The sequence below is a fragment of the Grus americana genome, chromosome 5, assembly GCF_028858705.1.
Source record: "Grus americana isolate bGruAme1 chromosome 5, bGruAme1.mat, whole genome shotgun sequence".
Taxonomy (NCBI): Eukaryota; Metazoa; Chordata; class Aves; order Gruiformes; family Gruidae; genus Grus; species Grus americana.
In genome coordinates this window covers 29,806,791-29,828,769 of record NC_072856.1, presented here as the reverse complement: position 1 = coordinate 29,828,769, position 21,979 = coordinate 29,806,791, and the positions used below count along the sequence as shown (strand labels likewise).

Here is a 21,979-nt window from a genome sequence, read left to right as displayed (position 1 = left end):
GAAAAATATCTTCTCTTGTGGAAACCATGGTATTGAGATTAGTTCCTCACCCTTTCCCCACAGGACTTCACGCTAGCACAGATTTGTACCTGGTGATAGACTGGACTCACAGTTACTTTCTGGTCCAGTAAATACTGGACACTCATTAATGCCAGGTCTAACTTGTTCTCCCACCTAATCCCCTCTCTGAGATGGAGCTTTCCCATGTTCTTTCCAAGGTGATGCTAGCTTAGCAACCCATATTTCACTTCAGTCTGGAGCTCTGAAGATTTCACTGCAGTCAAAGTAGTTCATTTTACATGGATGGTATATATCTCTCACCAGATAAATAGAAATCTTATGGTGCATGATTATCATTTTTTTAAACATTTTAAACAAGGAATTGTGGAAAGATGCTACTCATGCTTAGTGATTTCCTTCTTGGATCGTTCTGTGTGTGTTCTCAAAATGCATTCATTTCATGTCTAGTCTTAAAGTAAGAAATTAACCAACAATGTAACCATAACCAGTAAGTTAAGGGCTTGGCCATCTTGGCCTACAGCGAAGAGTAACTGCAATTTTTCTTCATTTTGCACCACCCTGTCTTATCTCTCATCTGCTTAAAATTTCCACCCTTAACGTTAACTGCTTATACAATGCTATGTCTTTTTGCCAACTACCTTCAATCATTCCGCATGACTGGGTGGCCTTTGCAATGAAACTGGGATGTCTGGGCTGGGAGCTGTGATTGTGATTGGTAATCTGCTGGTTGGGGCAGGGGGGGACCAAAACCTGAGAGCATACTGTGGTGTGCACCATCCCTGGGGGTAGGGTGCAGTCCTCTGGCACTAAGGGGGCTGGGAGACAATCTGCGTCTAAGTCTCATGATTTTGTTTTATTGATAAATAGAGCTAAATGCTTTATCACTCCAATATAGAAATAGCCCCCTAAAATCCGGTTGTAAAGGAGTAGTAGTTCTGCCCTCATGCAGTGGTCTTCCTTAGTAGCAATAAATAAAAATGAAAACATCTGAACCAGATGATAAAAATATGCTAGTTAGGTCTGGCATTGCCAATGCAGCAATTTAAGGCCCATTTTCAGCTTGATGTTCAGAATCTTAAGGCTATTCTGTCACTTGAAACCCTTTATCTATGTTTATATGAAATGGAAAGAGAATTAAAGTCCTCTGTCCCATGTGTTCATCCCGCAAAGCCTTTGAAGCTCTTAGGTTAACTGTTTGAGGTTCAGAAACAGAAGGAAAATTTCAAGATAATATAAACAGCTCCAAGGAGAAAATGTCTTTAATTCATGACTAAACAAGCAAACATATATTTTCTGTTTCAAAAAGATGACTGAACTTCTTCGTGCCAGGAAAAATAAATCCATCTGATTTTGCTTTAAGCTGTCCTCTTTTTCAAATGCAGCGAGGGGCTCCAGTTCCTTTGGATGATGTAATTCGACTGTTCTGCTTGAATTCTGCTCCTTGTTGATGTCATGTCGCCGCTAGCCAACTATTCAAAGAGAAAAAGCAACTTCTAGTTTAGACTAGAGCATGGGGAGGCTGAGGTTTATAACAACCCAGCATCCCGGGATGCCAGTTTAGATCCTCCCAGGCAGAGCTCAGCTTTAAGAGGAGCTGGGGCTCCATCCGCCGGAGACCCCCCCTGCCCATGGGTGGGTGGCACCCTGGGGCAGCTGGTGACAGCGGCGCTGGGAAGGCAGGTACGTGCGTAGTGGGGGGGTGCTTGGGGGTGGTGAGCTCTGGAGCCCCTTGGGGAGAGAAGTTTTTGGCTATTGAGGGCCAACATTCAGCTGAGAGGCCTGTGAAAGCAGGGAGTCTGTGCAGACTGACAGCTGGAGGTCTCCATGCCTCTCCTAAGCTGCTTTTTATTAACTCCCCAACTTTTCTTGAGCCTTAGTACCCCAAATGAGCAAACAGCTTCTTACAATAATTACTGGCTGCTGCTCTCCAGTGTTCTCAGTACCCAAAGCATAGCTCCTCTGTGCCACGATGTCTAAGATTTGCTGCAATTCAAAATGTGGTTAGGAAATGTTCTGGGATCACAGTTCATCTCACCTATGCCCACACTACCTTGATGAGACTGAACATCAGCTTTTTGCTGGAGCTGGGGAGGGCGGCAGAGGGCAGGGCTACCTGTGGGACCCAGGCTGCTGGCCCCAGGCAGCAGGCTAGTTTCTGTGCCCACGTGGCATGCTGTGGGCTACGAGAGCCCTGAGAGGGAGCTGCCGTCCTGCTCCACAGGGTTGAGGCTCAGATGTTTGTTGTTCTGAGACCCTTACGTGTGGAAGCAACGTGGCTGCAGACACCGTGGGGTGTAGAGGGCTGAGCTGTCGTGCACATGTTTGCACTTAACATGTTTATTTTCTCTGAGATTTGCGGAACCTTCTCCTTAGCAGAGATCAGACAGGATTTTCACGTACCTTCAGGAACGTGCATATGCAAAGCACATGTAATGGAGGGTGAAGGGCTGTGCCAAGCCTTTCACCTGAGCCATGTGAATAAACTCAGTCCTCTGTAACAGCAGGCATGAGTGTTGCCACATGGCTTTTAAATTGGAGCTGGCTTTGCTCAGTGGCAGCCCAGGGCATGGATGTAGTAGCTTGGTACAATGAAGGGCTCTTAGTTACAGGACTGTCAGCTGTGAGTGACCTTATGGAGGGACACTTTGGCACTTGAAGGCATCTGCATTCACCTGTGTGAATGTATTCCCCTCTGGGAGGCTCCTCCATGCCAGTGGGTGAGGGCAATGATGGGGGGGAAGTCAGCATTGCTGCCTGGAGAGCGGGGCCAGGGAGGCCTTCACGGGACCAGGGCTCTGCTGTCCTGGGAAGGCTCATGGCGGTCAGCCTTCATGCAGGTCAGGGGTGGGAGTGGGAGCAGCAAACTCTGCATCTGCAACCTTCTGCCAGCCCTGTCACTGTCACTGTCACTTTTATGCTCTTTGCAACAGGGGCATTAAACATGTCTTCCTGTCTTAGAGAGGAGCTAGGAATTCACCTACATGTTGTGGGAGGAGGAGGAGAACTATATTTTAAAAAAAAAAATAAAATTCAACTAGGTAGAAAGGAAGCGTGGCATCCCTATTTGTTTTACAGCACGTTGGCAGGAGTGGAAGAGCAGCGGGGGAAGGGCTGGGGGCAGAGGAGCTTCGGGGCTGTGAGCCAGGCTGCTTGGGCGTGAGGTCTGTTTGATCTCTACGGTCTCTGTTTCCCTCTTAAGCAGAATAAGATTACGGGCAGATAAGAAAGGGTGCTAAAAAAACCCAACACGCATTATGTGGCTGCTACTTTGCAGAAGGGAATCCCACATCAGAGTCCTTCTTGTTAAGAAACAAGAAAATGCTGCTGCCATCATGGGTCATCTTCTTCCTGAGGTCGGTAGGACGGGTCCCCTTCTCTGTGAAGGCAGCAAGAGAGGGCCCATCGTTAGCCCAGAGGGGTGACTTTTTTTCCTGATCCCTCCAGGAAACTGCACACAAATATTTCTGTGCCCTTCCTCTTACCTTGTTATGATATAAATAACTGAGGAAACGGCTTTATTTGTCAGCGTCACATAAATGTCCACCATTTTAACTTTGAACTGTAGATAGATACTACAAACAGAGATGGATATTCAGGAGTTAGTGAAATTTTATACCAGGTCTTTGTCTTATGTTGTCATAGAAAACAAAGCCAGTGCTTCGCACGTTTAATCATTTAGATAATAATTAACTTGTGATAGGGAGAAATGCCTGTATCCAGGGTCAATTTGCCTACCGGTCCTCTGCCTTCTATTTGATAGGAGCAAGGATATTTTCTCAATGCAAACCACCTAGCCAACCTGTACCAGATTTAAGCCAACAGCCTATAATCCTGCCTTTAGAAGAATGTAGCTATAACTAAAAGCAAGACAGAAAAGAGTGGGATTATAACCAGGCAATGAGCTTGCAACAGAGATGTAAGCAGTTGCTGAATTTATAGTCCTTTCCTCCTGTCATCCTATTCTCATTTAATGATTATTAAGAATTACATTGTATTAGTTGGCTGGCAAACACAAGTCCAGGAATTTGGAGGGAATATTTTGGGTAATACCTGTAACATATGTATTCAATTTTTTTCTTTTTAGCTGTCTTATGTGACACTGTGTGTGACATTTCTCTAAGGTGTGTATGAAGATACAGATTTTGTTAACCAAGTTTTATCTGTACTGAGTTTTGGGGAGTTTGTTCATTGCTTCTTATGTGTTTCTTCATGTCACTTTTGGATGTTAACTAAACTACACTTGCCAGAAGGGAAAAGACTGCTATTCCCTTACCTCATCTCTGAGCTGGACATCTTCACTTACAGCTTCTGATTTCAGATGCCTGCCCGTCTTCTAGCAGTGATTCCCAGCAGCAGCCCTCTGGTTCCTGGCAATGATGCCAGGTCAACGTGTTCTGTGCTTATGTGACCTTGTAAGTGACAGAGAGGACTCACTGCTATATACGTTACCAGAATTATTTTCCCTTTCGTTATTAATGAGAAGACCATCAATAGTAAACTTTGGAAGCAGCTGGCACAGCTGGCTTGATCCCAGCTTACCCTGCCAGCAGTAGGTATCTGTGCACATGACCTTTCCTCAAAGCAGTGATGGGAAAATTCCTGACAATTCACAGTTTCACCTTCTCATTTGCTGTATCCCAAATTATCCACTTGGGAATTGCTCTGATCTTTGTACCCTCTGCTGTGCTTTCATTTTCAGGCTCCATTGTTGGGTTCAATTTCCCAGGTAAGAATTCCTTTAGAAAAGCAGCCTGTGATCAGTCAGAGCCTTCAGTGCAATTGTGAAAGATGCTCTTTATCAAAGCATCAGCATGGTGGATGACTATTTTCACTGCTTTATAGCAATTTTGGTGCCATTCATACATTATTTTTGAGCGTAAGAATCAGACAAGGCCCGTGACAACCTTTACTCATTGTGTTCTGATGGGTTATTTCCTTCAGATCGGATGAAAGGTTCATAGGTAGATCGTAAATAGTTGGTCTCTGTTCCTGAATTCAAAGGTCGCTTTGCATGAAAACAGCGAGTTGAATGTAGGAATAGGAGTGGATCTACAACTGAAAGTCATTCTCCAGAATGACCAGCTGCTGAACGTCAGAAGGGAGTTCCTCCAAACCTGAGTAAGTCCATTTCTTTTACTGTTCTTTGATCTTTTTTCTGTAATGTATCATTATAGCCAGATTTGGCTCTTAGCACCGCCTTTGCATCCTGCAAATGCAGATAATCTATTACAGATCTGTCTTCAGGTAATCCTCTACCAATGCAGGGAGCATTTCTAACTTAATTTAATAAAACAGGTGAGCTGTTGCGTGAGGCAGTAGCTCAACAAATAAGCTTCCTTTGCACCTAAATGAAATCAGTCCAGTCGTTGTTCAGGGTGGCTGCAATGCTTGGATAACAACCCTTTTAAAAAAAGGAGCCCGCAGACATTCTGAGAACCATTTGGCAAATTCAGAAATGGCGTTATGACATGGTTTAACTATATGGATTTATTACATGAGGGTGAGTTAATATCACCCCTCTGCCAGGGAAAGGCAATTCTTTAAGTATCTGCTCTCCAAATGGAGAAAGTAGGCAGTGCTGAACTAGCCTGAAAGATAAGAAAACATTCTTCTTTATAGTTCTATTTCAAACTTTACTAAATTCTTTCTGTCATAAGGCTTTCATCTACGGTCATGATCCTTCCTTGTGCTGTTGCTAAACTGTCAGGTTTCAATGCTGTCCCTGTTTTGCAGAAGTCAAGCATAGGGGGTTAAGAAATGTCTGGAAAAAAAAAAAAAAAAAGCAGTAACAAATCATTACTTCTGCACTTTCCACACCTTTTCGTTTTCAAAAATGGCAAAATTCTTCATATTAGAGCATGAAAACTATCAGGCAAGCAACTTCCCGTTTGCAGTGGCTGCTGTCGCTAGTGCCCTATCGCTGTCTTTTCACACTAGGACAGATAACGGATGTTTCTCAGTAATTTATGTTTTATGAATTAAAAGGGCACAGAACCCAGAACAACTCAGAACTGGGCCTTTGCAAAATGGACACAGAATATTTGGGAAGCAGGTCACCCTGCTCCACACTTCCAAGGCTTGTCAGAGGTTCTAATTTTTCATTCTCTTCTCTCTTTGCAGTGGGTTGACAGCAGCAGACACCTGTCTCCTCTTCCACCATTACAACAGGTTTCTTGGTTTCGCAGCTAGGCTGATATCCAGGTAATGCTTATAATTATGGCAGCAGCTCAAGCAGATGATGTTTGGTCACTGAAGATTTGTGTAGCTATGGATCTTACACTGATATATTTTTTTTTTGAGTGATTCCTTTGTCTTCATAATAGCAAGGTCACTGCTGTTGCAGCTTCACACTGTAAGCCAAATGACTCCGAAAGAGTTGTTCAGTTGAGCTGAAATCCAGCTGATTGCATCACAGACTCTAAAAGTCAGCTGTTCAACTTGGGTGCTATGGTGAATTACAAGCCTGATTTTTCACTGATATGGGTGAGGCAGATAACTCTGTGACAGCCTGGGGAAGAGGAATAATGCTTCCTGATTCCTAGCCTAGGACCTTGTCCATGTGATTATGGACCTTTGTCACCATCCTTACAGTGATAGATACGCAAAAACTAAACTCATGAGAGGAAAGAACCGGGTTGGTTACATTTCCTTTCTAAGCAGCTATCTGATTTCTGTTGGAAATACTGTGGTCTGAAAAGCAGCATCTCAACCAGTCCAGTCCTCAGAGAGTATAACACACTTTCAAGCATGGCATTGGAAGTGATTTGCAGATCTCTCTTTCTGACAAGGTCTAAGATCAGTTCTCTGTCATGTGCTTCCAGCACACACAAGGAAATTATTGGGCCATCGGTGGCTTTAAGATCATGGTGTTCCTTATGGGATCAAGTGACTGGGGAGAGACTGAAAGTAAAGCTGCATAGATGCGTGTCACATTTTCACCCTCAAACTAGAGATGCATTTTAAAAGGGAGAACTCAAGTTAAAAATAAAGTTGAGTGAAATTAAAGTGCAAAGTACAAGCAAAAGGAAATTAAAGTGTTATACTGGGTGTGGTATTGAATCTCATACCTTTTGGGGCAGAGTTCCCTACATACACTGCGCATGTTACTGTTTTTTGTAGCTGGCCAGGCAGATCTCTTCAGCACTGAGCACCTCACTGGAGTTTCTGACTTCCTAGGTGACCATGGGTACCGAATATGAAAAAGATCATATCAAAAAGCTGCAGGAGCAGCGCATGTCCATGCAAAAGAAAACCTTTACGAACTGGATGAACAATGTCTTCTTCAGGAATAATGTAGGTAGCTCCTTCAATTTGAGGAATTTTTCTGGTTTTTATTTATTTCACCCACTGTATTCTTTATTTTTTGTTATTTTTTACATATTTTTCCTGCATGTTGTTGTTACACATATATGCAAGCAAAGAAGGCTTTGACTAACCAGAGCACTCCAGCCTGTCTCTCTTACATCTGTCACCATTGTCCGTGTTACCAGTCCTCCCTGAAATCAGGGTTCCCATTTGTAGACTCTAAACCCTGTCATATTGTGATGTCTACTGTATCTTGGTGATCATCTCAGAGGAAAATCTTTATTTGCTCTTCTTTTTCCTATAAGTAAAGTATCTGCAAATGTCTGGATTTTCCCCAAACACTGCTCAATTCTTAATTGCCTGGCCAAAATTTAAGACTTTCTGCTTTGCCTGATCAGTCCAGCTTGAGCTGTGGCTCAATGGCTCTGAAAAAGTTGCCTTAAGTCTAGCAATTTCAGACATACTAACATGCAAGTACAGACCACTTTGTTTTCAGTAAGTCTCAGACTTCCAAAAAGCTTCAGAGCTAGTGTACAGTTGATGTGTGTGTGCAAGGTAACTCCGACGTGTTCCAGAAGTCTCCAGACTTACTGCAGATGAACTCATTTCAGGCACAAATGATGTAGCTGTGTCACAGTAGGGAATTACATCATCCAAAACCAATTCTCTTTTCTAGAGTCTGTTGTTGATATTAATGAAAATGGACCTTGGCGACACCAAGCAGAACCAGGCCTCTTGGTTAAATTCTAACTCATCACTATTATATGATGTTTCAGTACTAGATGCATTATTTTTTTTTCAGTGTAATGCTTTAAGTTGGTGATTGGTGCAAAGGCAGCCTCAGAGCACAACAAACTGAAATTTATTTTTATTACTGTGAGAGAACAACTGCAAAAGACATTCTCATTTTGCCACTTCTGGAAGGTTAGGTTTTTATGGAGTAGAAAATTGTTTCTGTTTAGCTACAGATACATGTATATACTTTCTCATTTTAAAAACACCTTCAAGTTCAAAGATTAAAATGTCAGTCTTAACTTCCTGCACAGTACTTATTCATGTATCATAAAAGCATGGGGGAAAAAACCCCGCGAGAGCTTTCCAAACCATATACGGTAAGAAATGGTGCAGAGACTGACAGCTTATCTAGGTCTTCTCAGCAATGTAGTCTCAGCTTTTCAACACACACTTCAACGTGACTGGATCATACTGCAGGACACCGCAGTAGTCTCAGTTGCGCTCTTGACTACTTCAAGTCTAGCACTAAGGATGCTATTGGATTGAATTTGTTAAGCAATCTCTGACTGGTATCTTTATGAGAAGAATGATGCAACAAAGCTATTAAAACTATTGCTGGGTGAGGCATAAAACAGATATATGTGGACTGTCTCTTTGCAAATTTAAATGGAACTATTCTTCATTTATACAAGTGTCACTGAATATAGCAGCTTTAATTTTTTTTTATGGTAATACACCATAGGCAGAATTTTAAGTTTATTTCATATGCAAAAAGAAATGAAGTTGGCAAGTAAACAGGGAGTTTTTCATGGAGGTAGTCAGTGAAAGTTGTAAATTCTTGTTCCATACACAGTACAAAGTCTCTCTGAGTTGCTTTTATACTTCCAGTGTTTTCTTCTTTCTCTGGAGAAACGATCTATTAAACTGATTGATAACTGGTCAGGAATGAAAAAGTGCATGTCTGTTACTTGTCCTTTTTTTGTCCCCCTTACATGTAACTATTCTCTGAATTAAAAAATTACTACTTCAGAATTTTGGGGTTTGGGGTTTTTTGTTTGGTTTTTCTGTTTGCTTGTTTGTTTGAAGACAAAAGGATTATTTACCTTGATTTCAAAATCACAGTAAATTATTGTTTGGTGTGTGGTATGGTTTTAATGTCACTTCTTGATGGCTAGTGGCATAAGGCCAAAAGGAAACACCCAAGGCAAGTTCTTGTTAGGTCAGAGTACACACTGTCATGTTGTATCACCTAAGCACTGGGTGACCTCACTGCTGGCAGCAATGAAATACATTTTTGTAAAAGATCTTAATCTTTTGCTTAGTGTGAGACTCTGGCTAAAAATACGGAGACTTTGGGTGGTAGCGCAGGTCTAAGCAGGACGTAACAGACTTTGTTGAGACTATGGAGTAAAAACCATGTCATCGAATAGGATTATCAGCTCAATTTTTAAATGAAATGCATTGCTGAGAAAAAAAAGTTGAGACGATTCATTTGCGTTGAAATAAAAAATGTCAGCCCTTCCAAAATGTTTGATTTTGAAAATGCTGATTTTTTTTTTTTTAAATCTCTTGCATTTTCTTTATTTGCTCAATCGTGGGTTGTTTGTTTTTTTTAAATTCAGCCTACTTTCATAAATAATGTCAGTCCTCCTGCAAATCCATTTTTTTGTGAATTAAGATTCATCACTTTTCACATACATGCACTGGCATACAGAAGACTCAGTGAAACAGAAAGATGTCGTTTGTTTAGTATTAGAAGTAGAGGGTTCTGTGGGCCAAACGTTCAGCCAGAGTCTGTATTGACTGACTGGTCTTTGCAGGTAAAGGTTGAGATAGAAGATATTTACACAGACTTGAAGGATGGCATCTATCTCATGCAACTCCTGGAGCTGCTCTCTGGAGAAGCTCTGCCCAGACCAAACCGGGGAAAGATGAGAGTGCATTTTCTAGAGAACAACAGCAAAGCCATCACATTTCTGAAATCCAAGGTAAGTTAATATTGGTATCAGAGATCACAACAACTTATGTATGTTACTAACTAATTACAGTATTACATTCATTATAATTTCCCCCTCTAATACACAGTAAGATATTCTTTGAAGACAGACCAGGGGCTTTATTAAAAGAAAGTCATCAGATTTGAATTTCTTTGTTATTTAAGTAACATGACTTAAACAGCTAATTTTCTCCCAAAACAATTCACACCTAAATGAAAACATACTGCATTTGTATATCTTTCTGGATGTTATGTTTTCCCACATCTTGGGGGACAGCAAACATCATTGGGCAAAGTTGAAGCCACTTGGTATAAAAATGGAGATTTTTAGAGCTCTGATTTTAATAGTTTCAGCAAGTCATTGCAGTAGTTTTATTTATTCCAGTTGTGCATCCTCATTTCAACTACAAGTTAGTATGTCTTTTTTTTTTTTAATTTTCCAGGCAAACAATTTATTGTAGACCTCTTGAAAATCTCTGCTATGAATTCCAAAGGAGCAGAGGCGTTTAGTAGCAGTAGATGTGGGAAAGTATATAAAGTGTGGATTTTTGCTAATTACAAACCAAATGCAACACAGCACGAGGCTCCAGCTAACACATGCCTGCTAAGGGTACACACCGTGTAAGGCCCAGTGGTATGTGCGCCTCCAGGCTCTGCCAGCTGGACCAGGCAGCCATCACTTGTGTGACATGAGTCCAGCCTCCAGAGAGGGGATCATGCAGATAGCAGGAGCCAGTGTAGCATTCTCAGACTTCTTGAAAACATACCGCCTTGTTGGCATAAGCTACAACCCTGCTTGCTGCTCAAGTGATAGTGGAGAAGGCAGCCATGGCTTGTTTAGTAGGATGTTTGTACTGCTGGTGAGCCCAAGAGCTATATGCTGACTAGCTGGCTGGAGACCAGACAGAGGAGATGGTCTCGGAGTTTGCCCTGCCATCACTCCTTTGGAGGAAAGGAGCACTGAATTGTATTTCTTTCCCCTTCTTAACTACCAGTTTTCAAAACCCTTCTAGGAACTTTAAATCTTTGAGAACACTGTCCCTTTGTCAGGCTTTTGCTGAAACTCATCCTTGGTGCACATGAGACCTAGGGTGCGAGCATAGGAGCTCGCAGGTATATAGACAAATGAAGAGATCACATAAAACCTGTTTCCTTAAGAAAACAGCCTGAACATCATCTTCAATAACAGTTTGTTACACAGATTATCTCCTTCAGAGAGCTGGGCATGAGTACTTTTATGCTGAATGGATATTGGTTTATTAGCAGGTACAAGTAAAAGTGATTGGTCCTGAGAATATCGTAGATGGTGACAGAACCTTAATCCTGGGACTTATCTGGATCATTATACTGCGGTTTCAGATTTCATCTATCAAACTCGATAAGGTAAAACAGTGTCTTTGTCTTTCTGCCTGATTAGAGTATTTCAGAGACTAGAGTTTCAGGCCAGCAAGGACCATTTTGATGATGTTTCCCAACCGTTTTGATCATGCACATCTTCTAATATTACCCAGTTAATCAGCCAGCAATTTCTAAAAGCAATTGAATCTACTTTAGAGTTTCTCAGAGACAGAAAACAGTAACTTGGAGATAGATAGGATATGAATATTCCTCACTCTCTTCCATAAACTTTTCACTGGCTTTTGACTCCAGAAGGAATTTTGCTGGTGACAGTTCTCTATAGATTTGAACTGCATGATGCTCATTTGCTCTTTCTCTGAAGAAAAGTATTCTTTTTTAAATTATTTAACATGTACTCCAAGTACATGAAAGATAAGATCCTATAAAGGTATTATGAAATCAAAGTTGTTAATTTTCTAACATTTGACCTGGATACATTATATTTTGTTTCTGAGTTCTGGTTCACAGCTAAGGAAGCAAATAAACTGAGCTTTGCTTTCCACATGATTTCTACAAACCTTGCAGAAGAGGAACATTTAAAAACTTTTTAACACCTGCATTCAACATTATAATTTCTGAGTTCATTAAATTCACTTTTACTTAATAGAAACTTCTATTTTCATGTTAAATCATTCTACCTTCATGGCAGTTACAGTCTGCAAGACATGACTTTGAGGGAATTTGTGAATAGGACTGAAGTAATACAAAGTGATCTTTGAAAACAGAAGCGTAAAAGCACTGATGCTACTTTCATATATTGTTCACACTGATTTTTCTTTTCCCTGCTCACTTCACAGGAAGAATTTGGAGGCAGAGCTGATGTTCTGTTTGCCAATGAAGCCTTACTACTCTGGTGTCAGCATAAAACTGCCAGCTATTCCAATGTGAATGTGAAAGACTTCTCCAAAAGCTGGAGTGATGGGCTGGCCTTCAACGCACTCATACATGCTCACAGGTAAGATCTGATGGATCAGTTCAGGAGGGGTTGCTCCTTGCTGTTTCTAGCTCCAGCACAAGTTGTTCCAGGGTCTGAATTACAAGTATTTGCCAAGAAACCATCAAATTCTCTGTTTGCCCTTTCTCACTGAAGACTGTCCTTTCTTACATGGATATTCTCTCTCTGAGGAAGGAAGGACCAAAAGCTCCTGCGTGAAAGTTCCTTTAGTTGGGCATAAAATCGAATTTCCAAGGGAATATCACACATCTGAAGAATGCTGCTCAATATTTGGTTTTAGCCCCTCAGTCATGTTCCCATTGCTCTTTTTCAAAAGTTATTATTTTAGAGACTGGTGTTATTGTATGAACTTTGTGAGCATGTATGCCTTCTGGTTCAATAGTAACAGAGTAAGCAATCTCTCAGTCTCTTTCTCCCTTCTCTGGCCCTTTGAAAAAGTGTGAAGAAAACAGCTCAAGGCAGGAAAGAGAAACCACCTGAGAGAACTTTGAACATTTCTCCCATTAACAGTTCTGCTACATTTTCTGGCAGCATACTACAGTGGGATCCTGTAACTTCCCCAGCTGGGAATCTCCTCCCGTTTCAGAATTGCCTCTCCAGCGGGCTTTGGTTTTCACCCATCAGTGAAGAGGAGAAATAAGTGAAGGGCAGAGATTTGCTGGCAGTGGTAGTTCAATTTTATAAGGGACAATTTTCTTCCTGCTTTGTAGGCAAGGGGCAATGCTCTTGAATGAAGCTCAGGGTCAGACAGAGTAATTTCAGTGCTAATGTTACATTCCTTAGTCTAATAAACAGTTTATGGTTTATAATCTAAAAGAACTTATGACAAACATAAATGTTTCTTTCCATCCACGCCCTGCTCTTCTCCTTGCCCAGGCCTGATCTTATCCACTATAGCTCACTGCGGCAGGACCAACCCATCAAAAACCTGAACAATGCCTTCGATGTTGCTGAGAAAGAGCTAGGAATCAGCAAACTGCTCGATGCTGAGGATGTGGCAGTACCCTACCCAGATGAGAGATCCATTATGACTTATGTGTCACTCTATTACCACTACTTCTCCAGACTGAAACAAGGCCAGACAATACAAAAGCGACTTACCAAAGTAAGTGTTTTGCTATCTTCAGAAGTTAAAAGTAAAATACGTAAGGCTAAATTTATGTTGGAAATTTTATTGGTTTTGTTTTGTGAAAGCTCAACTTCAGGATCATTTAAACTGAATCAAATGGCACAGCCATTTTTTTTTTATCGTCACTTGAATCTTGAGAAGTGTCTGTAGAATCTCTGATTTCTAAAGGGTATTGCATTTATCTCACTGAAAATGAATCCCTTTTTGACCTTACAGTTTCTGTTTGAGAACTGATGTGGCTCCACGGCAGCTTGAGGCATACAGATCTCATTAATTTTGGGAGGATTACTGCTAGGCAAAAGCAGATGTAGTCAACAATTTTCTGACATAATATGAAAGATGATCCCTTAAACTATGAGACTACTTTGGATTTTTATTTCCTGTGAAAATCCTCATCCTTTCTCTCTAACTACTTAGTCAAGTATGAAATACAAAAACAAACAAACAAAGACATGAAAAATGAAGGGCTGCAAAAGAAGAGGAAACACTCCTAGGGGAAAAAAACCAAACACCAAAGCTAAAAAAAATTTTTTTTCAGTTTGCACATACATTTTGTCTCACATATGATAATAAGTTATATTAAAAACTACTTGCATCCTGTTGATGGACAATTGAAGGAATTTTGTGGTTATTCCACTGAAGATCACTTTCCTTAGAGATAATTTCTTTCTTACCTTCAGAATAATCTATTCTGGTTTTGTAAAAAATACAAAACAAATAGCCCGCAGAAAACCTACACACCAAGGGTGGGTCCTACATGAACAGCTGGACTCGCAGAACTGCCTGTGCAGTTGAGAGAGGGAAAATATTGCTTAATGGGAGGCACAAAAATCGAAACTAAGACTTCCCTGGTGGTGACAAGGTGAAAAGTTTTTGCAAAGCAGGGTTTGCTCAGCTAACAAAGTGGTCTGGGACAAGAACAAGAGGATCTGGAAACATGTATCAGTAACAGTGATGTTCTCTGAAGAGAAGCATTAGATGAGAGCGGGACTTTGAATTCGGTCAAAGATTGGGCATCGATGAGGAGAGTGGGCAGTAGGATTTGACTGGTCTACATGTGAGTCTCTGGATTTTGGACAGGAGACATTATTTTTCTTCTGATAAACCTGAAATAGTCTTTGAGTCACCAACCATGTATGAGAGGAACAATAAGGATCAAATAGGCTATAATTTTGTATTATGGTACAAAACAGGAAGAGTATTTCTTACTCTGTACTTTTTCAGTTCTTGTGCTCCACTGCTTTTTCCATTTTGTGTAGGTATATTTATTCTTTCTTATCTCCCTCCTTCCCCTCACCTGCTTCTTTTTTTGCCTTCTTCCTTATTTTTAGCCTGTCTCTAATATTGCATTCCTGTCTTCCTGCATTTCTGACACACACAAACATTCCAAAGGAGAATGAAACAGATGTTAATCTCTTCTTGTCCTTAGTGCCCTCAAATAGGCAGCTCTGAATTTACTAATAGGATTGGGGAGGGAAGCCTGAATGTGTCAAGGAAGCCTTTGAGTTCAGACTAAGTGTGTGACCAGGATGGCAGAGAGAATCAGCTCGGGGAGGTAAATCTCCTTTCCCCTTCCCATGTGAGGTGACCATGCACTTGCTAGGATCTTTCAGCGAGAACTGGGTACGATGGCAGAAAATACAGAAGGGAGCCCTGATGTCACGGGCTGCTTTTCCTGCACTAAAGGTTGGTGCTGTTTTACTCCTCTTCCGACACTGTGACACTTATTCATTGCCAAGTGTGCTTTCTGGTAGGTAAAAGCAGATTACCACTTGCAGGGACTGGGTCTTTGCTCAGTGCCACCTCCCTTACTAATCTGCCTGGCTGGAGCAGGCGGGCTCAGGGGAATGATAGAGGCAGACAACATTGTTTGGCATTAAACCTGATGTCTGCAGGAGGCTACTAAGTTAGGGCGAGGAAAACATATAAAGTAAAAAGACAGAGATGGAAAAAAATATAAAATGGAAAGAAAGGATCATTTCCTTCTAACACTGTTCATTTCATTATGAATTTCATTCTAAATGTTTGCTCCAGTATTTACCTAAACTTGAAATAAAGGCAGGTCAGACCACAAATGAAACAGATAATGTCCTGGACTTGGAAAATCAGCACTGAATCAGTTAACATCCTGTTTGTCAGCCAAATCCCTGTTTGGCTATGAGACATCCTCTAATAATTTATATAAAGAGAAACAGCTCCAACAGGAGAGATTGAGAAGGGGCTGTTTGACCACAGTCTACTGTGGGCATGTGAGAAAATCAGGATCTTGTCACATGGTCTCCTAACAGCCTAGGATGGTGAAGCTAAGAGGGTGTAATTGCATATTAGATGGGGTAGAATTGTTTTGGTTTTAGGAATGAGAAGAGGAAAAAAAAAAAATCTGTTTTTTTCCATTGTGAAACAAAAAATCCGAACCCTTAGTTTGGGAATCTTGTTTTCTAGTCAGTCCGCATAGGAACTGCTGACAGTCTCCATGTGCATGCTGCTTATTCCAAAATTAACCTTGTCTTAAATAAAAATTGAAATGAGACATTAAATAATATTTATTTATCTGTGTTTTATGGAAGGTTATTCTAGGATTTTACCTGGCCTCAGATGTGACAGCTATCACCACATTGGTATAAAAATGTGATGACTCTGGCAACTTGCTTGTTAAATACTACTTTTCTGACACATATTCAACTATTTGAATCCTAAGCTTGGTTTATGAAGATAGTGTTTTCTGTTCACCCACCTTGCTTCATATGTGGCTTGTAACTTCATATTCCCATCACAGATCATGTTCTTCCTGAAGGAGATAGATGACTTGAAGCTTCTATATGAGCAAATGGTCTCTGACCTCCTGAAATGGATTAAGCAGAAGGTGACAGAACTGGATGACCGTCACTTCCCCAACTCTCTTCAGGAAATGTGGCTGCTCATGGCCAACTTCAAGACATTCCGCACTGTGGAGAAACCCCCCAAATATCAAGAGAAGGGCATAATTGAAGCTCATCTCTTCAACATCAGGACCAAGCAGAGAGCCAACAACCAACGGCCATACTTGCCCCCAGAGGGGAGAACGCTGCAGGATGTGGAGAAGTACTGGATTATCCTGGAAAAGGCAGAGCACAGCCGGGGAAAAGCACTGCAGAAGGAAATGCTGAGGTTAGAAAGGTTGGAACAGCTAGCCCAGAGGTTCCTGAAGAAGGCAGTCCTGCGTGAGTCCTACTTGGAAGACATGAGGAAAGTGATTGGGAAGCAGGACTTCTGGCCGGAGAGCGCAGACAGGATGGAGGCTGCCCGTAAGAAGCTGGAAGCCATTGTGGCAGATGTACTCCCCAGGAGGGAACGCTTCACAGCTTTGGACGAAATGGCCACAGTCATCAGCCAGGAGAACTATCATGGCAAAGATCAAATCGTGAAGAAGTGAGTGACAGTCATGAGACTGTGTAGTGGTGGAAGTTGAAATTAGTGGAAATTCTGTGGTGTGGTGGAAGAAAATGAATTGTAGCTATGAGTTACAGCTCTGCTCCTCATGAGACGAACTGGCAGGAATTTCTTCTACCTGTGAACAGTTTCAGCAAATAAGACAAATGCTTCATCTTCTTTAAAATTTTATTTTTTTTCTTGAATGATCAAACCCTCAGACTGATTTCTGGTGAAAAAAAGTTTTAAGATATTTTCATTATATATGAAAATACTAGTTCTGCCAAAAATTCTATCTTTCATCAAAAATGTTTAGAGGGATACTTTTTTTCCCCCCAGATCAACACATTTCTTTTTCAGTGTGTAGTTTGGGGATATACAGGTTAGTTAAGGCACAAAGTCTTCTCAGATTGACTCCAGTTTGGAGCAAATCTTGAGAAATTATGTCTTCTCTGATTATCAATGTAGCCTGATTTGGGAATGGCTAAGAATGCCATACAAATAACTTCTCTTGTGGTATTTCAGTGCTTTTCTATGTTCAGACAAAATCAGAAACCTGTGGGAAAACTAAGAAAAACATTTACAAAAGAGTAAACCAAAGTCTTTATGAGATCAGATTGTGACTCATTGTATGGTTTAGATTAATTTTTACTCTAAGCAGCCATTTAAAGACCACTTCTTTTATTCCAAGCCTTTCCATCGTATCAAATGAAAGCAATGTGGGATGTCAGGTATGAGGATCCATAAAAAAACATTGTCTAAATTTAAAAAGTCAATGGCAGTTGATGTGCTAGTCAAAATTCCTCTCCGTGATCACACTAATTAGATAACAACATTGCTTTGACCTGTTTTGTGCTCATGGTCTGTCCTCTTGCACTAGTGGCAAGAGTTGTGTTTGTTCATGTAGGTCTTCTAAAGCTGCAAGCACTGAGAATCTCTCAGTGCTGCCAAAGCCTTTAGTCCAAATTGGTCATTTCTCTCCCTTCCTTTGTAGGCAAAACAGCATTTCAAAGCAATGGCAGGATCTTCTGGATCAGCTGCAGAGACGACAACACTCCCTGGGTACAATGCAGGAAATTCTGGGCCTCCTGAGGGACATTGATGCCATTACGGAGGAGCTGAAAGAGCTGCAGGTACTGAGCCGTCTCCGCCAGCACACAGCTTGCACTGCTACCAGTGTGTGTCCCTGAAAAAGCCCCCATGTTCCAGGGACTGCCTGGTGCCAACAGAAGTAGGTCTATCAGCTATAGAGAAAATACACCATTTTTACTTAGACGCATTTTAGTTCATCATTGCAGGTAACTACATGAGAAAAAAGTCTTTGTTACAGAGGATCTCTCTAATCAGAAAGCCAGATATGGTATTACAGGGCATGCACTGCAGGTTCAAGTTATGTAGTAAAATAAAGAAGGAAAATAATCTCACCTAAATTTAGAAATGTAAAAGCAAAAGTGGAATAAAACAGCCTCCTTTTCCCATTCCACGTAATTCTTCTGAATTACCTTCTGGAAGTACCTCCAGTGATTATACAGGTGGGGACTAGCTCGGGTATATGTCTGACTTTCAGGTATCTAAACTTGTGAGAGAGAAAAGTTCCACTGTAAATGCACAGTGATTGCTTTTAGCAAGAATTAGCAAGTGTTACCAGAGTGTCAGAGCCCAAAGTCTTCTCTTTAGCATATGAAATAACTGGTTTCATACTGATTTTGTAATGACACAAAGTATATATACATCCTCTCGTCTTGCCTTGTCTTAAAGACAGAAAAGTCCTTATGACTATGGGTTGCCTTGTACCTAAGTTGAAAGAGTCAACGTGCTATATGAAGTTATGAATTTCAAATTAAAGATAAGAGCTATCTGTAAGTTATGAATCTTTCTGTCCTAGTGTTAATAAACAAAGAACACCTAATGGTAATAATGTTGGAACCATGATAGCCTGAGGATATGGGAGAAAATTGGTAAGGAAAGATGACATCTTACAATAAGATTGATAATTGTATCCATTGATACAATTAGGAAGAGGACAGACTTAAGAACTTGGTACCTTTATCACCCACCAATTAAATATTATGGAGTATTTATTTTCATTATTTAGATGGCAAAGGCAAGTAAGTTCCTCAAAAAACAAAAAAACCCCAACAAACCCAAAACACAGTGCAATCAAAACATACCACAAAATGGGATATTGTAGAATTCTCCAAATACAGACTGTGAATCAATCTGCCTACAGAAGGGTGTATAACAAATGGCTATTCCTTGCACCCACAAATTCTGAGACCTTGAGTGCTTAATCAATAGAAATAACTTAGGTGTGAAAACAGATGCTTATTTGAAGAGACCATTACTTGCACTGCAGTAGCTAGAAACTCTGGATTGTTGCTGTTAGCTTATGAAATTGAAAGAAAAGTATGATTCCTCTAATTAGGCAGCTTTTCAGCTGTATCTAGCTCAAATCAGTCTTTTACATTTCAAAGCTATGAAAGTCAACAGGAACCTTTCAAATGATTTCTTTGTACTGAGCCCTGGATGCACCCTCTGCCAATGCCTTTTGTTTCTCACTTTGTTTGCAGGTGCTAGTGAATTCCCAGGACTGTGGGAAGCAGCTCCTGGAAGTAGTAGATTTGCTGCAGAAGCACAACTTGGTTGACTCGCAGATCTCTTCCTATGATGACAGATTGACACACATCACCCAGAGGACAGCAGAAATCAGCAAGGACAGCACAGTTAAACCAGAAGTGCTTTATGCAAAAGTTCAGATGCTACGTCAGCTGTATCAAAATCTTACAGCTCTGAGCAAGTCACGGTAGGGCTATGCTTATGGCTCTGTTCTTCCTGATTGGGATGGGCAATCACTCCCTTAATCAGAAGATGCAGCTTCCCAGCATTTGAAATTTTTTATTTCTCCATTTATAAAGACATAACACAAGCAACTTGAGTGTCTTGATGCAGTTCACTGAAAGAGATCACTCGCTTTCATAGATGAAGAATAGCTTCATTCTCAGCATTTATTATGACTGACTTTGTGAAGTCTGAATAGCATGTGATTATCTCTTCACCTCCTAGAGGAAGAGGGAAATGTAATTTTGTTTCCTTTGTTGTCTTCCATGAATAAATTATCTATGACAAAGAGGAATCAAAGGCATTCAAATCTTGGATTTTCTAAACTCTTCTTTGATTTTGCTACCATTGTCTTCCTGGGATCCTAATTCTGACTGAGATATACCATTTGTTTCTTTGTTTCAGAAAATCTCAGCTAGAAGAGGCTTTGAAGCTTTTTGAGTTCTTCCGTGACTGCAAAGAGGAAGAATCATGGATCTCTGAGAAATGGAAGCTAGCAAGAACAACAACGTTAGGGAAAGATGTCAGCCAGATTACAGCCTCTGTTCAGAAGCACAAGGTATCTTACTTTGCCGGTGGTGCCTTGTCTTTCTATTATAGCAAGATTTTGGAACATCTATGTCCTTCAGTTCAGTCAGTGCAGCACTTACAAGAAAGCTGTCAAACCACTCGTTATCTCAAGTGTCATGACCAGTGTTTGGAATTTTAAAAGTAAAAAGTACAGCATAGGGATTTTTCTCCAAGAGGGGAAGGAAAGGGTAGAGAGAGAAATTCCCTCATACTGGACTAGAAGTGCAGCTTCTAGTGAAGACAGTGGCCTCCATATTAGCTCACTTTGGATGGGAGGAAAATAAGAAGGTTGCTAGTTTTTGTTTTTCCCACCCACCTTTCCTGGCCAACAGAGATGCGGGGAAAGAAAGAGATGGTGAAAAGACGACAGATATCAGCAGGCAGGATGGATAACGTTGTGTGAGCTTACAAATCTGTTACCACTTTCCCCAAGAGCTTGCTGTGGGGTCTTATCAAAAGTTTACTTATATGAGTTACTGCCTTCTTATGGCAAAGAATCACTGTGAACAAGTTAAGAGACCTGTGGACTTGAGAACTTGCATGACAAAGCTGAAACAGGAGCCACTTCTGTATTTTTCATATACATTTGTGTGTATCTGTGTATTTGTTGCTTATTGAAGGCATAAGACAGATGAATTGGTGGATGACAAACAAGTATCTCCTTCAGAGAAGACTGCATAACAAGCTTCACATCAAAAGCAAAAAATAGGACAGTAACTTGTGTGCGGGGAGCCAAGGGGCAATCATCTCAGGGCTCAAGGAAAAGTCATAGGCAAAGGGCTCTTGGAAAGATATGTATTACAGTAGCGGAGAACAGGACCTCCTCTTCACTCTCAGCTGGTGGGGAGCGAGTTGCACTGACATGTCTCCCATCCTTCTAGGCTCTCGAAGTGGAGTGCAATTCCCACAGGGCTGTATGTGCAGATGTGATGAGGAGAGGCTTGGAGCTGAGCCAGAAGAACCCCGCACGCCAGGAGGACATTCTGAGGCAGACGGACAACCTCCAGAAGTTGTGGCAGCAGCTCCAAGATGAGGTGGCTGATCGCAAAAGCCGCCTGCAGGCAGCAGCTCTCATCAAACAGGTAAGCAGGGCTCTGCTGTGGTGTGCGATATGGGGGACATGGATGTGGTTCAGTTCTGCCTCATACCCCCGCATTCAGGGCAACAGTGGCAGGAAGCCTTCAGGTGTCAGTCTTCAAAAAGATGTCAAAAAAAAAAAAATCTCAACCTTCCTGCAAGCCAGCCAGGCAGGAGATTTGAGCAGCTGGGAGTTGCTCTAAATTAAAACTGCTAATGGAAATAGCTCACATAATAGTGTTGATGCAGAGTCTTTTTTGAGGGTGGGATCTGGGTAGCTGTGTGACATTTTTCTAATGTGAAAAAAAAATGCCAAAACCCAACAAGAAGAGAAGCATGCTGTAAGACTTGGATCAACCATGAACTTCCCAAAGCCTGGGAAACGTTTGACCCTGCCATTCTGATCTACACTTCTACACCTACAAACATTCATACATCTGCAAATGAAGAGCTCTTATAAGAGCAGCATTCACAAATCACATCACATAATCTCAGGTGGTTTTATTCTCCTTTTCCTAAATCTTTTGTTCAGTCTGTCATTCCTATC

The 21,979-nt window shown here is 41.1% G+C and overlaps 1 protein-coding gene across 1 annotated transcript in view; it reads left to right on the top strand.

Annotated features, from left to right (window-relative positions):
- The first annotated feature begins 7,203 nt into the window (after positions 1 to 7,203).
- SPTBN5 (spectrin beta, non-erythrocytic 5) overlaps positions 7,204 to 21,979 on the top strand; it is a 98,633-nt gene continuing 83,857 nt past the window's right edge. Inside the window, exons 1-10 of the mRNA XM_054828681.1 lie at positions 7,204 to 7,314; positions 9,882 to 10,049; positions 11,321 to 11,440; positions 12,253 to 12,410; positions 13,287 to 13,515; positions 16,316 to 16,947; positions 17,942 to 18,080; positions 19,518 to 19,750; positions 20,191 to 20,344; positions 21,237 to 21,437. Coding sequence (XP_054684656.1) covers positions 7,204 to 7,314; positions 9,882 to 10,049; positions 11,321 to 11,440; positions 12,253 to 12,410; positions 13,287 to 13,515; positions 16,316 to 16,947; positions 17,942 to 18,080; positions 19,518 to 19,750; positions 20,191 to 20,344; positions 21,237 to 21,437 — 2,145 coding nt within the window. The remainder of the gene's footprint in view (positions 7,315 to 9,881; positions 10,050 to 11,320; positions 11,441 to 12,252; positions 12,411 to 13,286; positions 13,516 to 16,315; positions 16,948 to 17,941; positions 18,081 to 19,517; positions 19,751 to 20,190; positions 20,345 to 21,236; positions 21,438 to 21,979) is intronic.